The sequence below is a fragment of the Papio anubis genome, unplaced genomic scaffold (assembly GCF_008728515.1).
Source record: "Papio anubis isolate 15944 unplaced genomic scaffold, Panubis1.0 scaffold401, whole genome shotgun sequence".
NCBI classification, from domain to species: domain Eukaryota; kingdom Metazoa; phylum Chordata; class Mammalia; order Primates; family Cercopithecidae; genus Papio; species Papio anubis.
This window is the reverse complement of record NW_022164175.1, coordinates 12,222-34,464: the sequence shown is the minus strand read 5'-3', so window position 1 is coordinate 34,464 and position 22,243 is coordinate 12,222. Positions and strand designations below refer to the sequence as shown.

The window sequence follows — 22,243 nt, the reverse complement described above, 5'->3', positions numbered from 1 at the left end:
AAGACTCCATCTCAAACAAAACAAAACAAAAAAACAAAAACAAAAACCAACCAAACAAAAAAAAGCTCTTTTCAGAGTCTTTTCTGTCTATTTTCAAATGCACATTCTCTCATTTGAAGAATCTTCTGACTATAGAACATGACACCGGACTTCCTCACTGGTATAATTCCTATTTTATACTAATAAAAAAAATATTTTTATTACGTTAGTGATTTTTAAGACTTTTTATTTAGAAATGATTTCAGTCTTCCACAAAAGTTACAAAAATAATAGAGTTCTTATATATTCTTTACCAGGCCCCCTAAAGAGAATATTTCACACAACATTATGACAATTATCAAAATAAAAAAATGAACACTGATATTATACTATTAAGTAAATCATGGACCGCATTCCTATTTTACCACTTTTCTACTAATTTAGTTTTTGTGTTCCAGGATCAGATTCAGGGTCCCATTTTGCATTTAGTTGTTAAGTCTCCTTAGTGTCCTCTAATCTTTGTCAGTTCCTCAGTCTTTTGTTGTCATTCAGGACTTAGGCACTTAAAAAAAAAAGGAAGTTTCATACTCAAGTTGGATTTAGTTTAACCTAATGTTCTTTTTCCGTCCTGGGATTCCAATCCAGGATACCACATTACATTTAGTCATCACCAGGCTCTTCTAGACTGTGACAGTTTCTTATACTTTGCTTGTTTTTGGTGGCCTTGATAGTTCTGAAGAGTACTGGTTAAGTATTTTGTACTTAATTTGAGATTGTCTGATATTTCTTCATGATTAGGCTGGGGCAATGAGTTTCAGGGAGGAAACAGAGATCAAAGATCAAATGCTATTCTCATCATATCATATCAAGGTTACATGCCACTAATGACATTACTAGAGATGTCAGCCTTGATGAGCTGGTTGAGGTAGTGTTCTTCCTCCTTTCCATACTGTGCTCTTTGAAAAAAATTTACTAAGCTCGACTTACACTTATGGGGTAGAGAATTATGTTCCATCTTCTCAAGGGTAGAGAACATAAATTTTTGGAATTTTTCAATATGAGAATTATCTCCCAATTATTTGTTTCTTCAATCATTTACTTGTATCAGTATGAACTCATGGATCTTATTTTATAATTTGGGTTATAATCCAATGCTGAATTACTTATTTTTTGTATTATTCTAGCTTTAGTCATTGGGAACTCTTTTAGTTGGCTCCAATGTCACTTTGATATACCATCAGTTTTTTGTGTCTTTTTAAAGCACTTGTTTACTTTCTGACACTATGTTTCAGACTCATCTTGTATATCCCCTGCCCCAGTCCTAGAATTAGGCATTTCTCTCAAGGGTTCTGGTTCCTTTTGTTGGAGAACAGTATTAGAAACCAAGAACTGTATGCTGGGTGTGCTCCTTGCTTCTGCTTGTCATTGCTTCTAGGCCTTTGGAGGACAGAACTTGGAAATATATGTGTGTATAGTAATGTATTACACATGAATCCACATGTATTTTTAAGTATTTCAATATTTACTGATCTGTATCTATATTAAGCTAAACATTTCATATTGATGCCTCCTACCCTAACCCAGGATTTAATGATCACATGTGTAATCCTCTCATTTTACAGATGAGAAAATTTATGGCTAGAAAGATAAAAGTACTTGTCCTACATCAAATAATTTTAGAGTTGGCAGCCTCTTTGCACCAAATTAATACTCATATGGTGATGATATATACATAGTAGATACATAGTTAATGAAGATGCTAATTGAGTTACTAATTATTCCAATAATGTATGTCTATAATTTTAGAAGAAATTTTCAGTGAATATTTAGTCACAGTATCACTATAAACCATATCTATCTGGAGTTGTAGTAGTCTCCTTAGAGATTTCAAGAGGGTGTGCGCTTCTAGAGCAGGGGTGGCTCAGCAAAAGCTCAACAAGTATTGGGGCCCTCAATCAAGGTTTGTTGAAATAAATGGACTATACTTATCACTTCAAGAAATACTGGCTAAATATTTAACCTGCACCTCATTTATAAAATGGAGCATCATTGATCATATCTCTTCTGCTAACCCTCATAGGGTGGTTCTGAGGATCACATGATAGAATTTACATGCAAATCCTTTGGAATCTGAAAGGAAAAAGTATGATACTATTTGGGGAAAATTCTGTACCTTTGAATTGGGTCTATCTTCCTTTAGGTGAGCAGAATCACTACTATTTCTCTGCCTGTATAAAAACTATAAAAAGATTAAAATCAATGGTATTTGTTTTAAAAATAATTAGTTTACCCAATGGTTGAGAAGTCTCTTGTGTATAAACTCGTATCTTTTGCTAACGCTGATTTTAGTAATAGTTTTTTAAATTTAGGCATAATTTTCATACAATAAAAACTTACTTTTTTATTGTACAGTTTGGTGAGTATAAATAACTCCACTATAATCAAGATCTAGACCTGTTCCATAACTCCCCTTCAAAATTTCTTCATGCCATATTGTAGTCAATCACTCCCCACCCCCATCCCCAAGTCCTGGCAAACACTGATCTGTTTTCTGACTATATAGTCTTCCTTTTTCCAGAATGTCATATAAGTGGAGCCTGGCTTCTTTTACTTCCCATAATGCATTTGAGATTCATCAATATTATTGTATGTATTGAGTTATACCTTTTTATTACTCAGTAGTATTCCATTTATAGCTATGCTACATTTTAATTATTGATTCACCAGATGTATTAGCCTATTTTCACCACTGCTATAAAGACATACCTGAGACTAGGTAATTTATAAAGAAAAGAGGTTTAATTGACTTATAGTTCTGCATGGCTGGGGAGGCCTTCGGAAACTTAGTTATGGTAGAAGGGGAAGCAAGCTCGTCTTATGTGGCAGCAGGTGGGAGTCAGTGAGTGTGTGTGAATGAAGGAGGAACTGCCAAACACTTTTAAAACCATCAGCTCTGGTGAGAATTCATGCACTATTCCAAGAACAGCATGGGGAAAACCGCCCCCATGCTCCAATCACTTCCCTCCCTTGACATGTGGAGGTTATAGGTCCCTCCTGCAACACGTGGGGATTACAATTTGAGATGAGATTTGGGTGGGGACACAGAACCAAACCATATCACCAGGTGAAGGACATTAATGTTTTTTTTTTCCACTTTAGGGTTTGTGTTTTTCTATTATATGAATAAAGACATATATGTGCTTACAGGTTTTGTGTAAACTTGTTTTTATATCACTTGGATAAATATCCAGGAGTGGGAATTACTATGCTACATGATTAAGTAAATGCTTAACTTTAAAAAAAAGACCAGATTGTTTTTTGAAACAGTAACCATCAAGATCAGATGTTATACCTATCCTTGGTCATAAATGGAGGATGAAACTTGGTGAGTGGAGATGGGAATATAAGCCTCCAGATGCCCAATTTAACCTGTCATCCAGTTCTGTAAAATAAATATACTCTTCCCTCATTCTCACATCCTCACCTCTCAGAGGAAGCGAGATCTCTTTAGCAGTGTGTGTAAACGCTTGCATGTGAGGTTGCCCATGTTATTTTCCTGTTTATTAGGCAGAATGGTCGATCTGAGGAGACCAGTGGCAATGATGTCCTAGACACAGTAACATCAGGACAACCCCCACCAATTACTTTTCCTATTACCCCCTTCTTTTCCTTCCCTTTAGAAAGAAGAGCATTGGGGTGACAGCAATAAATCTAAAGGGAACAATTATACTGATACTGGTTAAGAAGATCTTGTATCTTTACCTACTTATTCCTGAATCTAAGAAAAAAAAAGGAATTTGGGACTAAGGAGAATTCATTCTTCCTACAGTGTCATATTACATTTGTTCTGTGTCTAAAACATGCAATATTCAAAATTGACTTTTATTATTAACTGTTGAGTAACTTACAAATGTTGTTAGAGCAGAGCAGGGCAGAACAGTGTCATGGATAATCTTCCAAAGGAGATAATACAAAAGTCATTTCCATTTAGCTGTGTAAAAACAGTTTATTTCTCTCCTTCAGTTTTCCATTGGCTAACATACTTAGTTTGTTTCTGCTAAGCTGATTTCACTACTGCAAGGAAATACATACCAAGGACATATTATTTGGCATGGTGAAACCACCTTGGGGTCAGAAAACTGAATACTACACAAGTCAAGGTTTAATGTATCACACCTTGAAGGGCCTTGCTTCAGTGTCCTATGGTAAGGAATTGAGGGGTGGAGGGAGAAAGGTAGGGATAACCAAAAAGGATGTACTCAGACAGTAAAGATTTCAGAGGGGTGAGCAAGAAGTTGCAGTAAAATCGTACCTTTTTTTTTTTCCTTCCTGTAAGCTGTCTTTGGTTTATGAGCCAAAGAATGAGTTTATAAGGGGCAGAGCAAAGAATGGGGGAGTAGTGAATTTGTTGTACTTAAGTGGGCTGTCAACTTCATAATATAAAAATGAACTTTTCAACAAATAGAGCTGCTCACTCAGAAAGGGTGGCCTATGTAACTTGGGGTTCTCCATCATTGGCCGTGTTTAAGCCTAAGTGGCATATCTTGTTAGAAATGGATTACAGTAAACAGTATTCCTGTATCCTTCATTCCGCAAATGCAAAAGCCTGCTCTGTACAAGGTACATGCAGAATATGAAAAGGTATCAAATCTGGATCTGCTCTCTGCCAGCTGTCAAAGCATTGCTTCTCACACACGTTAATGTGATCTTGTTAAAATGCAGATTCTGAACCCTGGGGATGGGGCCTGATTCTACATTTCTAACAGGCTCCCAGGTGATGCCAACGCTGCTGGTCTGTGTAACACAGATAAACGTTTCTAGTAGAGAAGGAGACATGCAAATACTTTTAATACAAAGGTAAGTACCTTAGGGATTCCACTAATTTTCTTAAAAAACCTGGATCCCTCCCAACCCTACGACTATCTTTGCCTTTTTTATACCTTTAGGGTGCCTTCTGATGTTTTCGTTGTCGCCATCTTCCTTGAATTTTATTTCTTCTGAGGTTTCTCACTGCGTATGCTGTTTCTTAGACTGGGAAAGCCTTTTCGTTATTCTCCTAAGACTAACATTTTACTAATTTGTCAAGGTCTAGCTCCTAAATACGCCATCTTGAATTCTTCCCTGCGACCCCAGTCGGGCTGACAGCTCCTTCCTTGTCGCTCCCCATTGAGCAGGTTTTTCTTGTGGGGGGGCGGGGGGGCGGGGGGACGGAGTGTCGCTCGGTCGCCAGGCTGGAGTGCAGTGGCGCGATCTCGGCTCACTGCAACCTCCACCTCCCGGGTTCAAGCGATTCTCCTGCCTCATCCTCCCCAGTAGCTGAGACTTCCGGCGCGCGCCACCACGCCCAGCTAATTTTTGTATTTTTAGTACAGACCAGGTTTCAACTTGTTGGCCAGGATGGTCTTGATCTCCTGACCTCGTGATCCGCTCGCCTAGGCCTCCCAAAGTGCCGGGATTACAGGCGTGAGCCACCGCGCCCGGCCAGAACAGTTTTAATCTCCAGCAATGGCCATTGCTTCCTTCTGCCTGCAGTTGGAAGTCAGTTTCAGTTTTCTTATTCCGTGTAAGGAACCCACCTCTCCCGTCGCCTAACACACAGATGCTGCCCAGAAAACGTGCTGGCGCACCTGAGGCGGGGTAGAAAGCCGCGTCGCTTCTCCCGGCACCGAGCGCCGGAGCCCAGGGAGGCGGCCTCCGAGTGTCCTGTGGGAACGTCCCTTCCGCCGGGTAGTCTCAGAGGCCCAGCGCTCCAATGATCCCGGGTGCAGTCTCCCCAGGCGGCACAAGCCCTGCCTGGCGCCCCCTCCTGGCGCTGGAGGCTGCGTGCGACTGCCCACCATCGAGGCGGCGGCGGCTAGAGAGGCCGGCGGGCCCGGGACGCCGAGGCTGCAGGCCGCAGGGAACGCGCACGGGGCCGACTCCGCGCCGCCGGCCTTGTAGCCATTTTAGGAGGAATCGCTGATCGCCAGCGAGGGGTGCGGCTTCAATTTCAATAACTTTATTGGTGGCCTGATCTGCAGAACAGTCATCACTTCAGTGGCCCCTGGAGGAGGGAGCGCATCGCCCGAGGTGACTGGCTTGGGGGCGCCCCTGGCAGTGAGCGCGGGGACGCGGGGGAGTCCCGATAGCGGGTTTCCTGACTAGGGGCAGCGAGGGCACCGGGGTATTTGCAGGCATTCCCGCAGGCCAGGAGGGAGAAAGCTCCGGGGCTTGGCTTCCCTGGGGCGGGGAAATCCCTTGCCCTGTCCCAAGGCGTATGGGCGGGGCCGGGGGGCGCCCCTGACGCGGCTACTGAGGTGTTCCCAGCCCGGTGTGGTTCTCCGCGGTAGGTGGTCCCCGACGAGCTGCAGCCATGGGAAACACCACCAGCGACCGGGTGTCCGGGGAGCGCCACGGTGCCAAGGCTGCACGCTCCGAGGGCGCAGGCGGTCATGCCCCGGGGAAGGAGCACAAGATCATGGTGGGCAGTACGGACGACCCCAGCGTGTTCAGCCTCCCCGACTCCAAGGTAAGCGTCCCACGCCCGCAGTTGGTGGCAGTACTGCAGCGGGTTGATTTCCGGGCTCCTCTTCCCTTTCTTGGTTCTTTTCTGCCGCGCCGAACCGGGCTATGGTTTTTTGAATTAAAAGGATTTTTCGGGGACAGAGGTGTTGGATGGTAATCCCTCTTGCAGTGCCGCCTCAAAATAGGATAAAGAGGCGGAGTTCTTGTTTTCCTGGTGTTCTGACTAATCTGTTGGCCACATTTTTAGGATGGGGACAATAGACATCCCCGATCCTTGGTTCTTCCTAACATGCACGAGTGGCTCTCCTCTATAGCGTTGCTGAATTTGTAGTTTGTTAGCCCTGGTGGACAACTTCAGAGGGTAGGTTGCACGAGTTGCTGACCATAGGTGGTAGTTTCTCACCTTTGCCCTGAGGTGGCTACATGAAATTCTTTTTCTGAAAATTTCTATGTATCAGTATCATTTTTGCCCTTCTAGCAGCTCTGCACTTGTGATCTTCTTGCCTTTTGGCACGGCTGTAAGCAGCAACTACTTGCTTATTGAATACTTTTCCCTAGTCTTGGGGATCAATTAAGGACATCATTTGGTTGACTGCTTAATTTTTGTCCCATACTTTATAGTTGTGGTGGCTGAGGCTGTGCCTCTTTCACGCCCCGCTGCTGCTCCGCAGGTGGAAGAGCCAATGATTCCACGACTTGTTTACTCTCCAGTAGTACTTCAAAATGTTGCGTGGCTAAAAAGCGACAACCCATAGCTGCCTTGAAGACCTTGCTCTCAATTCCAAGGACTTTCAGGAAGAGCCAACTTGTTTTTTCACTCTGTAAGAAAGGACAGATGGAGCTGATAACAGCGATTACCATTCTAATGTTTCTAATCGCTTTTAGAGCTGTCAGCATGAAATACATGTAGTTTCTCCAGGTAGACTGACTGGATGAGATAGAAAAATGGAGGGCTTGAGGAGATTGGGGTGTGTTTGATGTTTCCTATCATTTCGTCACTTCCCAGGGAACTGGGGCTTTAGAGAGTGAATAGAGTATTCTTTGTCATATTGGTAGCACGTGGAATTTGGATTCCATGATTTATTTCTTTGGATCTCAATTGATAACATCGTCACAGCCGGGCGCGGTGGCTCACGCCTGTAATCCCAGCACTTTGGGAGGCCGAGGCCGTTGGATCATTTGAGGTCAGGAGTTCGAGACCAGCCTGACCAACATGGTGAAACCCCGTCTCTACTAAAAATACAAAAAAATTAGCTGGGCGTGGTGGTGCATGCCTGTAGTCCCAGCTACTCGGGAGGCTGAGGCAGGAGAATCGCTTGAACCTGGGAGGTGGTGGCTGCAGTGAGTGGAGATCCAGTCACTGCACTCCAGCCTGGGCCACAGAGTGAGACTCTGTCTCAAAAGAAAAAAAAAAAAAAAAAAAACCATAATCACAGAGAAGTGAGAGTGATTAAAAGGAGCACTTATTGGTGTTTATTCTCCATTCTTATTTGGGCTATCTACAAGCCATCTGAATTTACTTATTCAAAGCTTTCGAAAGATGATCTGCCTCATTATATTTTTACCCTTTTCCTACGCTGATGACTCAGGATTTAAATACAGTATATTTGTTGAACTGTGACTGCAGTAATTGGTGTCCTGATTAAAAGCCAGGTTGCTCTGTCTGAACTGGGGCCTATTTTGTATTATTCTTATCTCTCACATCAGTCTTGGCATTTGTGAATTAAGAAAATTATTCATATAATTTTCAGATTGTCTGAAAATTAGTTCAGATAATTCCTAAGGTCTCATTTAAATCTAATATTTTATAGTTCTCAATCTACCCTCTTTACTTCTAACCTCAACATTTTACTTAAACATCAAACTGTAGTTCTAATTGTTGTTTTGCCTCTTTTCCTGGTAGTTTTGCTGAGTAACTTGGAGTAAATAATCTTTCTGCTCGTCAGCCGCATTCATTCCTACTACAGAAATGTCATGTCATAAGTGGAAGGGCTTTCCTCCAAAGCTAGGCATATTAATAGTTTGTAGCTTTCAAATTCTAAACTGAAAATCCTGTCATAAAAGTAACTGATAGAAACAGTGGTAGAGGGGCCTACTTTGCTTGAATGCCTGCCTTTTTCAGTGGACTAGCTCAGTGGTTCTCAATCCTGTTTGCACATTAGAATCACCTCAGATTTCTTTAAATACTTTTTGGAAAATTTTAAACATTGTCAAAGTAGGGGGAAACAATATAATGACATCTATATACGTGCCACCCAGTTTGAACAATGATCAGATCTTGAATGAACATATAACATCTATACCCCAGTCCACTATTCCCCCACTAGTTATTTTGAAGCAAATTCCCAGACGTTATATCAAATATTATTTTATCTGTAACATTTTAGGATGTACCTCTAAAGATGAGGGTTGTTTATTTTAACATAATCACAGTATATCTGGGAAGCTTTTTTTCTTTATTTTAACGTAATCCCAGTATTATCTAGAAAGCTTTTTAAAAATAGATTCCCAGATCTCATATCAGAATCTGAGGGTTATTCTTAGGCATATGTCAAATTCTTGATTCTAACGCAGCCAGTTAGGCAAGGGTGCATCGTTCTGATAATATGTAGTTTTCTCTGAAGTCAATTCCTTATGTGAAAGTCCTTTCAATTCTCTTTCTCTATTTACTTTGGATTATCCTGCTGCTGATGTCTTATACTGTAGTTTTGAGGAATATCAAGAGAATGTATGGAGGGGAAACTATGTCAACCATTTTGAAAAGAAAGCCCAAATGAATAAGCTAGTCCTTTAAAAAAAAAAAAAAAAAAGAAAGAAAAAGAAAAACCCCCACATTATTCTATTTAGTAATACTTAGGCTTAATACTATACAGTCTTCTTCACCAAAGTCACTTAAACCAGTCTAAAACAGGGGTCAGCAATCTTTCTGTAAAGGGCCAGATAGTAAACAGTTTAGACTTTGTAGACCATACAGTCTCTGTTATAGCTACACAATTCTGCCACTCTAGCATGTAAGCAACTCGGATCACGAGGTCAGGAGATCGAGACCATCCTGGCTAACACGGTGAAACCCCGTCTCTACTAAAAAATACAAAAAAAAAAAAACTAGCTGGGCGAAGTGGCGGGCGCCTGTGGTCCCAGCTACTCGGGAGGCTGAGGCAGGAGAATGGCGGGAACCCGGGAGGCGGAGCTTGCAGTGAGCTGAGATCTGGCCACTGCACTCCAGCCTGGGCGACAGAGCCAGACTCAGTCTCAAAAAAAAAAAAAAAAAAACACAAACAAACAGACAATATAGGTAAGCAAGGCAGGTATTTTGGTTCATACCTCTAGTCTCAGCTTCTCTGGAAACTGAGGTGGGAAGATGGCTTGAGCCCAGGAGTTCAAGGCTGCAGTGAGCTATGATCACACCACTCACTGCATTCCAGCCTGGGTGATAGAGCAAGGTCCTTTCTCAGTCAATCAGTAAATAAAATAATAGGTAAACAAATGGGCAGAGCTATTTTCAAATAAAACTTGATAAAAGCATCTAGCTCACTGGCTGGCTGCCAACTCTTGGTCCAAAGGATAGTAATGAAAAGAAACTGGAGTTACTGTTTTTACAATCCCACAAACCTCATTTGATAAGAGAGCTACTTTTGACAAAGGAAATTGTTTTTTTGATCTCTTGCTCCTTGAGGTTCTAGAATTTTTATTCCTACTCCTGAAATAATTAGTGTAAACCTGGGATAGGGGAGTAAGTAAGATTTCATAGCCACTTCTCAAGTTTTAAGAAATCAGTGATCTGGTTTTTGAATTTTTAATGTTTCTTCTTTTTGTAACTTGTTAGCTGAAACAGAGTTTATGAATTACTTATAAACTAGAATTTTGATATCTCTAACTTCCGTTACAACTGGTAATTGAGAACTATTCATATTTGCCTATAAAAGTATATGGCTGACTTAATTATTTTTTACAGAACCATACTTTGTTTTCATTTTTTCTCTCTCTCTTGAAAAAAGACTCAGTAACAGGCTGGGCACGGTGGCTCACGCCTGTAATCTCAGCACTTAGGGAGGCCAAGGTGGGCTGGTCACGAGGTCAGGAGATCGAGACCATCCTGGCTAACACGGTGAAACCCCGTCTCTACTAAAAAATACAAAAAAATTAGCCAGGAGTGGTGGCGGGTGCCTGTAGTCCCAGCTGCTCGGGAGGCTGAGGCCTGAGAATGGCATGAACCTGGGAGGTGGAGCTTGCAGTGAGCTGAGATCACGCCACTGCACTCCAGCCTGGGTGACAGAGCAAGACTCTGTCTCAAAAAATAAAAAATAAAAAAAATAAAAAATAAGAAAGACTCAGAAGCATATCATAATTGCCTGCCTATGAGTTAAACTAGTGGTAGGGAGTTAGTTTTTTTTCTTTTTTTTTTAAAGGGAGAGTCTAAGGCTGTGAAAGGGTGAGTGATATAGGTAGACTCAAAAGTTAAGCTGTGATTTAGGCAGTGCTTGAGCATAGGCCATTTGACCATTTTTGGTCCTAGATGAGTTCTTTTTCTATAATTTGTTCAAACTCTGATTTAGTTGCTAATTTTGGGGTTTATATCCTTAGCCAAAGCCTAGCACCCTTCTCTACTCTAGGAAGGAGAGTGACCTTTTTAGAATTCTTGGGTCACAGTTTATTCTAGGGATGACCTACTCCTTCTTACAGCTCCCTGGGGACAAAGAGTTTGTATCATGGCAGCAGGATTTGGAGGACTCCGTAAAGCCCACACAGCAGGCCCGGCCCACTGTTATCCGCTGGTCTGAAGGAGGCAAGGAGGTCTTCATCTCTGGGTCCTTCAACAATTGGAGCACCAAGATTCCACTGATTAAGAGGTGACAAGTATCTTGGTTGAATCTAAGGGTCCAGGAATAGAGACCTGATTTCTTTTCTCAGAAGAGAGACCCAGCTGGACTACTTTTCTCCACCTGCTAAGGACTCTCTCTAGAACATATCTCTGTGGCCACTTAGTATATCTGTGGGATTTTTTTAACCTCATAGTGAGTCAGAGGTCTTTTATCCCTTAGAATTTCATTGCCTCAGAGGGATTCATAATAGCTTTGTGACTACATTCTTTAGGACTGTGTCATACAAGTCCTGTCTATGCTTGTGGGAAGTCTTCTGTAACTGGCTGAGTCTTGTTGCTCTGACTTCTGCACTAAAGCAAAACATATTTTGAAGTTCTAGGTAGTCATGTTATTCGTTGCTTCCAAAGCAATAATGAATGATTTAACTGGTTGTCAGAATGAGCCTTTGTATGGTAGTTCATTTTCCAGAAAAGGTTCACCAAAACAAAGTACCTTGAGGCACTTCTGTATCCTGAACCTACCTATCTCATTTGCACTGCTGAGGAACTTGTTCTACTGAAGCAAAATAGTTATACTAAGGTGAACCATTTGAGGGGATTAATGTTCTTATTATTCTTTTCCAGATATTGGTTAAGAACTAACGTTGTTGGGAGGAGCTGGTAAATACATGTCCAAGATGATACAGAAAAGGAGAATGGGTTTATATGTTGTTTTTTACACCAGGGATACAAGGCTTAGGAATCTGGGAAATTATTCATATGATACTATGATTGCCATTTGTTTTTTACATTCAGTCTTCTAAAAGAAACTTGGCCTGTCTGCCTTTCTTTTTTCTTCTGTAGCCATAATGACTTTGTTGCCATCCTGGACCTCCCTGAGGGAGAGCACCAATACAAGTTCTTTGTGGATGGACAGTGGGTTCATGATCCATCAGAGGTAAGGCCTTGATCTCCAAGGGTAACCATTGACTTAGCAGTCTCATTTTAGCTGTCATTTCTGTCAAGACTGATGGGCAACTGCCCCTCTACACTGGAGGATTTCTCTCTTGATAAAATGTGGAGGTGCTGAGTACAATCATGTGTAAATTTTAGTAAAAAAGGAAGGTTGGATGGGAGAGATAGATTTGAAAGATTCAATAATTTTTTGTATTCACTGTTTCAGCCTGTGGTTACCAGTCAGCTCGGCACTATTAACAATTTGATCCATGTCAAGAAATCTGATTTTGAGGTGTTCGATGCTTTAAAGCTAGATTCTATGGAAAGTTCTGAGACATCTTGTAGAGGTAATTTTGTAGTATTTACTCTCTCTTGCTGTGTCTTTCTTGTAATGTATGTTCCTTCCTAAAAGTTGTTTGTGTGTGTGTATATATATATATAGAGAGAGAGAGAGAGAAAGGGAGAGAGAGTGGGGGGCGGGGGGAGGCAATAGAGAGACAAAGATAATTCTCCTATAAACATTTAAGTGTTTTCTTTGCAGCAAACATACACACACACACACACACACACACACACGTTATAACTACCTAATGGCTATGTTTGAGGAAGGCTTTAAAAAGCTGTTTCTAGTAATATTTCAAGTTTTCCACTGACCTTTGATGATATTACCCAGCAGAGGAGATACATGTATGTAGTTTGTTCGGTATGCCCCATCTTAATCCTGCCAGTTTGAGAGCTCAGTTAGCAGTTTCATGATTTTATGAGGCCCAAAAAGTGTGGGGAAAAAAAAAAGAAAACCAACAGCCTAGGCAATATGGCAAGACTCATCTCTACAAAAATTTTAAAAATTAGCCGTGCAGGCCGGGCGCCGGTGGCTCAAGCCTGCAATCCCAGCACTTTGGGAGGCCGAGACGGCATGGATCACAAGGCCGGTGATGATCGAGATTCATCCTGGCTACTGACGGAAACTTTGCCTCTACGGCAAAAATACAAAAACTAGCCGGGCTGGCGGCGGCGCCAGGTCCCAGCCACGGCAGGAGGCCAGGAGAATGGCGCAACCGGAGGCGGAGCTTTTGCAGTGGAGCTGAGATCCGCCATCAGATCGTTCAAGCGTACAGAGCCTGTGACTCAGTCTCAAAATTAATGAGCAATGGCATGTAAGTCTGTGGGCCCAACAACTTGGGAGGCTGAGGCATGAGGATTACTTGAGCCCAGGAGGTTGAGGCTGCTGTGAACTATGTTTGAACCTCCGCACTCCAGCCTGGGTAATAGAGTGAGATCCTGCCTCAAAAACAAGACAACCACTGCCCCCACCACCCCCCGACAATTCTGTTGTAGGTAATTGAAATTTTGTAAGTTTTTGGTTTTTAAAAAAAAAAAAAGTCTTTGGTAGCGGAAAAGATCTTTACACTTTTATTTCCTATAATATTACTTGATCCAAGGCCTTCATCTCTACTTACAATTGCTATAGTATCAGAGAATGTTTTGCTAACCACACTTGTAGTTACCATTTTGTTACTTTACAATAAGAGCTAAGACTATCTAAAGAATTGTGCACTGGATTCCCAGTGAGCACACTTCTATCTAATGAGTTCAAAGCCTACCTCTGCTACTAACTAGTTTTGCCATCATGAACAAATGTCTCAACCTTTTTCATTCTGAGTTTCTTCACAGTAAAACCAGGGACTTACACTTTCAGTGATTCTCAGCTGAGGAGGCACAATACCTTAAGTGGAACATATTTGAATTTCAGGGGAGAAGGGTGGCTTTGCTGTTTCTAAAGGAAATTATTGCCTGGGCATAGTGGCTCAAGCCTGTAATCCCAGCACTTTGGGAGGCCTAGGCGTGTGGATCACCTAAGGTCAGGAGCTGGAGACCAATATGGCTACCATGGTGAAACCCTGTCTCTACTAAAAATACAAATTAGCCAAGCGTGGTGATACACGCCTCTAGTCCCAGCTACTCAGGAGGTTGAGGTGGAAGAATCGCTTGAAGGTGGAAGAGGGAGGTTGCAGTGAGCTGAGAAGGCGCCACTGTACTCCAGCCTGGATGACAGAGTGAGACTTCATCTCAAAAAAAAAGAAAAAAGCCTGGCGTGGTGGCTCATGCCTGTAATCCCAGCACTTTGGGAGGCCGAGGCGGGCGGATCACGAGGTCAGAAGATCAAGACCATCCTGGCTAACACGGTAAAACCCCGTCTCTGCTAAAAAAAATACGAAAAATTAGCCAGGCGTGGTGGCGGGCGCCTGTAGTCCCAGCTACTCAGGAGGCTGAGGCAGGAGAATGGTGTGAACCCGGGAGGCGGAGATTGCAATGAGCCAAGATCGCGCCCCTGCACTCCAGCCCGGGCGACAGAGCGAGACTCCATCTCAAAAAAAAAAAAAAAAAAAAGATTTATCAATAGTGTAGTAATCTGTTGAGGAAAATTTTGAAAATGTTGTTTTCATCATATAAGCTCAGAAGGTTAAACTGGACATGATTTTTGACTGGTAGGACAATAATTTAAAAGGGTTTAAAAATGCTGAATTAGATTATGAGGATACTTATAACTAATTTTTGTATTATATGATTCTGGCTAAGTAACCAATAAATAATAGACGTGTAATCATAATTATATAGAGAGAAGACTAACATACTTTTGATATTTCCCTCTTTCCCCTAATTTCCCAATCTATTGAGGTAACGCTTATAATCCATTTTTTACTAGGAATCTATAGATAATGGATTTTAGTCTGCCCTCATTTACCATCTAGTCATGTATGTAACTTTAGGCAAATAACCAATTTGTATTTATTTTTTTTCTGGTGAAAAGGCAATAAAAACTATTTTGTGCATTTCCCAAGGGTATTTTGTGGATCATGTAATGAAATAACAAAGCATAATACTTTGTAAAGTTTCAAGTTCCATATGTTTTAAAGATAGTATTTAATATCAGAGTATTCTACTTGTTTTCCTTTTGCCTTATATGTGTTTTTTTGTCTTTAATTGACACATAACAGTTGTACATATTTGTGAGATATAATGTGATGTTTCAATACATTTCATATGTGTAATGATCAAGTCAGGACAATTAGCATATTCATCATCTCAAACATTTGTCATTTCTTTGTGGTGATAACATTCAAAATCCTTTCTTCTAGCTATTTTATTTTGTTACATTATTGTTACCTATATTCACTCTACTGTGCAATAGAACACTGGAACTTAGTTCTTACAATGAATTTGGTGGCTCACACCTGTAATCCTAGCACTTTGGGAGGCTGAAGTGGGAGGATCACTTGAGCCCAGGAGTTTGAGACCAGCCTGGGCAACATAGTGAGACTCTGTCTCTACAAAAAAATCAAAAAATTAGCTGGGCATGGTGGCATGTGACTTTAGTACCAACTACTCTGAAGGCTGAGGTAGGAGGATTGCTTGAGCCCAGGAGGTCAAGGCTGTAGTGAGCCGTGATCAAGCCACTGTACTCCAGCCTAGGTGACAGGGCAAGACCCTGTCTCAAAAAAGAAACAATAATATTTAAATAAAAGATATTATCATAATATATTTCTCTTCATTTTAGTATATTTCATTCTATTCTTGTCTGCATACTTTTTTCATTTTTTTTGGAGATGTAATTTATACATCATAAAATTAACTCTTAAATTGTATAACTCAGTAATTTTTAGTATACTCAGAGTTGTGTGATTATCACAATTATCTAATTCCAGAGTATTTTTATCACCTGCAGAATAAACCCTGTACCCATGAGCAGTCACATCCCATTCCCTCCTCCCCTCCGCCTCTGGCAACCACAAATCTTGCTGTCTTAAGGATTTGCCTCTTCTGGACATTTCATATCAGTGAAATCCTACAAATTGTGGTCTTTTGTGACTTGCTTCTTAGCATCATGTTTTCAGGATTCATCCATCTTGTAACCATGTATCAGTACTTTGCTCCTTTTTATGGCTGAGTAAGAGCCCATTGTATGGACATACTGTTTGTTTATCTTTTCATTAGTTGATAGACATCTTGATTGTTTCCACTTTTTGGCTATTATAAATAATGCTATTATGAACATACAAGTTTTTGTGTAGACATATGTTTTCATTTCTTTTGGGTATATACCCAGTGTATAATTGCTGGGTCATGTAGTAACTTTATGTTTAACTATTTGAGGAACTGCCAAACTGTTTTCCAAAGTGGCGGGACTACTTTACATTCCCTCTAGCAGTGGGAATAGTGTGAGCGTTCCAATTTCTCCATTCCTTTGTTGACACTTGTTACTGTCTATCTGTTTGATTTTAGCTGTCCTAGTGAGTATGAAATGGTAGCTTATTATGGTTTTGATTTGCATTTCCCTAATGATAGTTACATACATTTTGTCCTTATTGTTGTAATCATTATTGTATTGGTAGTCTTAGGGGTTTATAAACTTGTTGTTTGGCTGGAAAAAAAAATCTAATCTTTTCCCATTGTTTGAAAGTTACAAGACATCTTCACATCCATTGTCTAATTTGATTTCCTCAAAAACATCATGAAATAGGGCAAAGATTATTTTTATTTTATGAAGAAACTGACCATTATGGAGGGATTCTTCCAAGGTCCTACAACTGATAAATGTAATAGCTCTTCCTTGAGCCTGGGTCTTTGAGTCTTTATCTCTTTGTCTCCCAAATCATGTAGCCATGTTGAGGAGCTTCATGGTTTATGTCCAGGGGACTCGGATTTTTTCTCTGGTTACCTTACAGCTGTAGATCCCACAGGTCACAAGTTTGTGATCCAGGACTTCTACTATATTTAATGTTAGCTGCCATGTATTGATAACTTTTTCCATGCATTCTTGCTAATTCTCCAACTCTTTCTCATATTTGTATAAATATCTTTCAGACCTTTCCAGCTCACCCCCAGGGCCTTATGGTCAAGAAATGTATGTGTTTCGATCTGAGGAAAGATTCAAATCCCCACCCATCCTTCCTCCTCATCTACTTCAAGTTATTCTTAACAAAGACACTAATATTTCTGTGAGTATCCTCAGTATTACTGGGGCATCTGGGAGTGTCTAGGACCATTTGGACCAAAGTTCAGTGATCCTGGAGGTTAGGATGATTACAGAGGTGTGTTGAGATTACAAGTCATACACATATCATATCAGTAACTTTACAGATTGCCTTTTTCCAGTGCTGAGTCACAGCTGCTTCAGCCACTCATATAAAAAATCGTAGTTGTCTCCTCATCGTAATAAAATCAGGATCAGAGCTATGGACTTCTGTTTGAGCACAGCATGAAGTAGTAGTTATCATTTGGGGATGTACAAAAGAATTATAAAAGTTTTTTTGTATATAATTTCTCTATTCAATCTACTTGATTCCTACTATGATTATTTTTACCTTGTAACACAACTCTTCCTTGTGTGTTGTGGGCAAGATTTTCGTTTTAACCCTCTTAAGGAAGATTAGTAGATGCTGAGGCGTAAGATTTCTGCCCTGGACTGATAATTTTTCTAATTTTCTGTAATAGGATTTTATTATTGATACATACTGGAGTGGGTACATTATTGAAAAGAGAGAGCGCATTCTAGTTTAAATTTCTCAAAGAGCTCTGAGGAAGAGTAAGCTGTTTGGTTTGTCTGTGCCTTAATTTCATTTAGTAATTTTTTTCTCTCTCTCTTAGTGTGACCCAGCCTTACTCCCTGAGCCCAACCATGTTATGCTGAACCATCTCTATGCATTGTCCATTAAGGTGAGTGGTGGCCCTGGCTCTTCACAGAGCTCCCTGGAATGAGAGGTCAAGGGTAACATATGTTCTCAGTGGTTACTTTCTCTGCTATTTCATTGAAGCTGAAACTGGCAGTAATGATCAAATTATAGAAGAACTCTCTTTTTTTAACTAATAGGTTGTTTGTTTTAAAATCTGAGTCTCTGTGTTCTGGCTGGCTGAATTGCCCTCTGATAAGACTTTTTTGCTGCCCAGTTATTTTTTGGGTGGCTAGAATCTTTCCACCAGCTATTTACTTAAGTTTGAGTTCATAGCATAGGATTTATTCTGCAGAAAAAGCAGGTTTAGCTTCCAGTTCAAAGAATGCTTTAATGTGATATTAAGGCTTTCACTTTTTTGAAGGTGGAATTGAGCTACTTTCAGGTGCCTCATTCATATATACTCAGGTGCTTGCATCTCTCCTATACACGAGTTAAAGGAGAGATGTGACCAGATTTGCCCTGTCTCTTCAACTCTAGAGTGCTCCTTGGTTTTTCTGCTGCTTTAGAGTCTGGGTTGAAAATAGCCATTCTGTTCTGTCTTGTTGTGTCTTTGTGGTTTGGCTATTGGAATAAAGTTATATAGCTCTGTGATTATCAAACCAGGCTGATTATCATCAGAGTCTCCTGGGGGAGATTGTAAAAATACAGATTCAGCAGCTCCATTCCTAGAGATTCTGAATAAGTGCATCTAGGATGGGCCATATAGTTTTTTTAAGCTGCTTTTACTTGGATATATAGCTGGATTTGGGAAATCACTGATACAGCTAACAAATTATGTGGTACAATATAACACTTAAAAATATATTATTGAATTTAATTTTTATAATAACCTTGTAAGTATTATTTTTAACCCCTGTTTTATAGATAAAGAAACTAAGGCTCAGAGAAGGTCAAATTGCCAGTAAGTACCAGAGACAGGACTGCTGAGGTCCAATCCGCCTATGCTAACTTCATATTCTTTCCTATATTATCATTATGCCAGGTCTTTCCAAGTAGGTTTTTCTCACCTATTCCTCATTTCCACAAAACCTGTGGAAGTGTAAAAGTGAATTTTTTACCTGCCTTGCTTCTGTCGTATTTAGGCTTTGTGTCAACTCTGGAGTGTTAATGCGAGAAGCATTCATGGTGGATAATACAGTATGGGGGAAGGTAGAAGGATACACTTGTTCTTAATGGGATTTGCTTAGGTTCTTTGGGATCTGATGGATTTTGCCTCCTGTAACTGCTCGTTGGGTGTCATTTAATTTACCTAGGCTTGCCATCTCCTCCTGTGGTACATCTGTAGTCTGCAGCACAGCCTGGGAAATGGTGCTTCTTGCTCTCTTCTTACTGGTTCTGACTCAGGTGAAGGTGTTGGTTATTGTGGCTCAGCTTGGTTCAGACCCATTCCTGATTTTCTCTGATTGTTTAGGCGGTTTGGAATTGATCCATTGGATTGGGTGTCTTTCTGAAGAGGATTTTGGCATGTACTTTGTTCAAGGATGGAGAGGGATTCCTAGGTTCCTTCTAAATCAGAGAGATCTTTTTGAATTCATCCCTGGCATTAAATGGAAGTTAGACCTGCTTTGGGACTTGGAGATAGTTTTTCAGAAGGATTGTTTCTTTTTTTCTCATTGTCTTTAAGACTTTCTTCTGGAAATGGATGCCAGAATATTTCTTTCTTTTTTTTTTTCCTTGCTAGTTTTAGGCCCAATATTAGAATTTAAAGTAGGGAAGGGAGCAGGGTAGGAGACTAATATTTCTTCAGCACTTTTATGTGTCAGAAACTATGTCAGATATTCTCATGTAATCATCAGAGTCACCTTAATGGTAGGTGTTATCTTTTGTAATGATGAGATAAAAAGACTTGGACACACTAAGTAGATTACCCAAGGCCACAAGTAGAATGATGACAGGAGTCAGAATTGGAACTAAAACTTATCTGACTTCCTTCTCTTACATCAAACTATCTCTGTTAAAAGTGAGTGACTGAAGGACTGATGGCTGGGAAGAGCTACCTACTGTCTGAACTAATGGATTAGCTGCGTATGTTTCTTTTCCTTGCAGGACAGTGTGATGGTCCTTAGCGCAACCCATCGCTACAAGAAGAAGTATGTTACTACTCTGCTATACAAGCCCATCTGAAGGAATCCCTTCTTGCCTCCAAGGATTCAGGAGAAGCATCTCCCTTGCCTTTCTGGACTGAACCAGTCTTACCTGAGACTGGAAGGCTGATTTGCTTTGAGGCCGATATGTGTGTTTCAGAGCCTCTGAGTAGGACGCTCTGCTTTTGCATTTGATTGCAGATGAGAGCTTTATGAGTTCACGGAATTTATTTTAAGAAAAAAATATATACATATGAGAAGAAGGTAAATGAAAGCCTCCTAGCCCCAGCTAGAAGTATTATTTCTGCCTATGGGTTTTCACCAAGACCTGTTTGGGGGCGCTGCAGGAATAACTATATAGGAAGCTTTTTTCCTAAAACGAAAGAACAGCAAACTCTTAGGATCCTTGTTGGGCGGAGATTCTATCACTGCTACCTTGGCTCGCCAAGGAATGGGCTTGTGCTAGACCGCTGCCCTACTTAACAGCTGCCTAATTGCAAGGGCAGCTTTTCTTGCATGGGTTCTCTATATTCCCAGAGTATGTGGCACAATGTGTGTTGTTTATGTGATACCAGATGCCCCACAAGAACCCTTTTTCCTCTCATTTCACATTCTTCCTTTAGTAGCCTCCTTCAGATCCCATACCTGACCCCTCTCTAACACAAAACTCACTGGGTAAGTGACTGAAAAGTTTTGTGGCACCTGATCCACCCCAGACACTAGGGCTGTCAGAAGGTCCCTTTTTAGCCCAGCACAGGCGCAGGCCACTTTGTCGTGTTTGTTTTAACTTCTAAAGGAAATATGTCTCCACATTATAAGAAAAGCAGAATGCAGAACATCTACTTTTTTGTTTTAGTTTGGTGCCACGGCTCAGGCTGTATTGGCAAATTCCCGAAAGTTTTCACACTTTGCCTGGCCCTGCTTCTGTCTTTTCTCTCTCAGCAAACAGTTCTGAAGGTAGGAGTGGAACCGGGGAGTACTTTCATGTCTTTCATCCTTGAAAGATTTTTATGTGCCTGCATTTTTTTTTAATTAAAAAATGCCTTTTCATTGGTCTTAAGAGACTGCGTTGGAGAATTTCAGGCTTTTGATAAATGCTTCTTCAGATTTTCTTCTCTAGTCTAGCCTTCCACATTCTTAGATCAATATGGCCAACCCTGTACACATCACTGCACTAAACACTGCTCTAGATAAACTGCTCAAGTTCATTTAATTCATTTGATGCACCTAAAGGGTTCCCTCATTTTAAAGATTGTTAGGCCAAGAAGCAAGAAAGTATTCCTAGTATTCCCAACCATGAAAAGTATCGTTCTTTGCACCAAGTGTTAACAAAATCATTTTGATCTCCTGCCACTTCTTTTTAAAGGGTTTGATGATTAATTGGGGTCACTGAATTCCATTTGTGAGCTGAAAAGTATTCAATCCACTTTTGGGGTTCAGAGATAAAACATTTTTTCCCAAGTAGCTGGGGCTCTTCCATTTTACAGATAAGTCAAATAGTACTAAAGGAGGCTAAACTATTGATGAATGAGAGACTCCCTGACTGCTCAGATGAGCCTAGCCACACGGAAAGGGCACCTACAGGTCAGTTTAGCTACCTCCTGTCTTTTCCATGCAAAGCTGACAACGCAGTTGTCTTCGGACTTGTAGACCTCTTGGATTCCAGGTGTGATGGAGTAAAGTATGGTATTGTTGTTTTGCTGGGGTGCAAATAACTAAATGCTTTGGTGGTTAATTGCTAAGAAATACTACTTTAACCATCCAAGGCCACCTTCTGCAGCAAAAGGCTTTTGTGGAGAACCTTTTATGTTCCCAACCACTTTTTGAATGGTGTGCCATTTAAAAATCCAGGCCAGATCCTATTATAACCAACTCTCAGGATTTACAGTCTTCAGTTGTACTAGAATTTTGTTTTTATCCAATACCCATTAAATAAGTGGGCCACTTAGGAGGATTCAAAATCTTGGTTGTTACATGAAGTTTGTTATATTCATATTTCTTGTCAACAGTATTGAAACGTAATATCTATGTGTTCGTGTATGACAATTTTTACTCCACACAGTAGAGTGGGGCAGGAAAAGAGATCTCTTCAATTTCTCTCAGGCCTGAGGCTTTTGTGAAATGGGTCTGCCCCCAGTGACAGTAGGTTTTTTTATATATTTTTTTGAGACGGAGTCTCGCTC

At 40.8% G+C, this 22,243-nt stretch overlaps 1 protein-coding gene across 3 annotated transcripts; it reads left to right on the top strand.

The window, feature by feature from the left end:
- Positions 1-22,021, top strand: PRKAB2 (protein kinase AMP-activated non-catalytic subunit beta 2). 3 transcript variants are annotated; one of them, XM_021922989.2, is made up of 9 exons: positions 1-6,048; positions 6,309-6,487; positions 11,167-11,333; positions 12,149-12,242; positions 12,468-12,588; positions 17,108-17,241; positions 17,891-17,959; positions 18,841-18,877; positions 20,023-22,021. In XM_021922989.2, the coding sequence occupies exons 2-9, from the start codon at positions 6,332-6,334 to the stop codon at positions 20,040-20,042; spliced, it is 798 nt and encodes a 265-aa protein (XP_021778681.1). In that variant the 5' UTR covers positions 1-6,048; positions 6,309-6,331; the 3' UTR covers positions 20,043-22,021. The 3 variants fall into 3 exon arrangements, with proteins under 3 accessions (XP_021778681.1, XP_009215580.1, XP_017802050.1); XM_009217316.4 differs by lacking the exon at positions 18,841-18,877 and having other exon boundaries at positions 3-6,048; XM_017946561.3 differs by lacking the exons at positions 1-6,048; positions 18,841-18,877 and having other exon boundaries at positions 6,097-6,487.
- Positions 22,022-22,243: the final 222 nt, after the last annotated feature.

Coding starts and splice junctions, on each gene's coding strand:
- PRKAB2 (XM_009217316.4), top strand. CDS start 6,332: ATGGGAAACACCACCAGCGACCGGGTGTCCGGGGAGCGCCACGGTGCC. Junction 12,589..17,107: donor TTCTGAGACATCTTGTAGAG/GTAATTTTGTAG, acceptor AATATCTTTCAG/ACCTTTCCAGCTCACCCCCA. Junction 17,960..20,022: donor TCTATGCATTGTCCATTAAG/GTGAGTGGTGGC, acceptor TTTTCCTTGCAG/GACAGTGTGATGGTCCTTAG.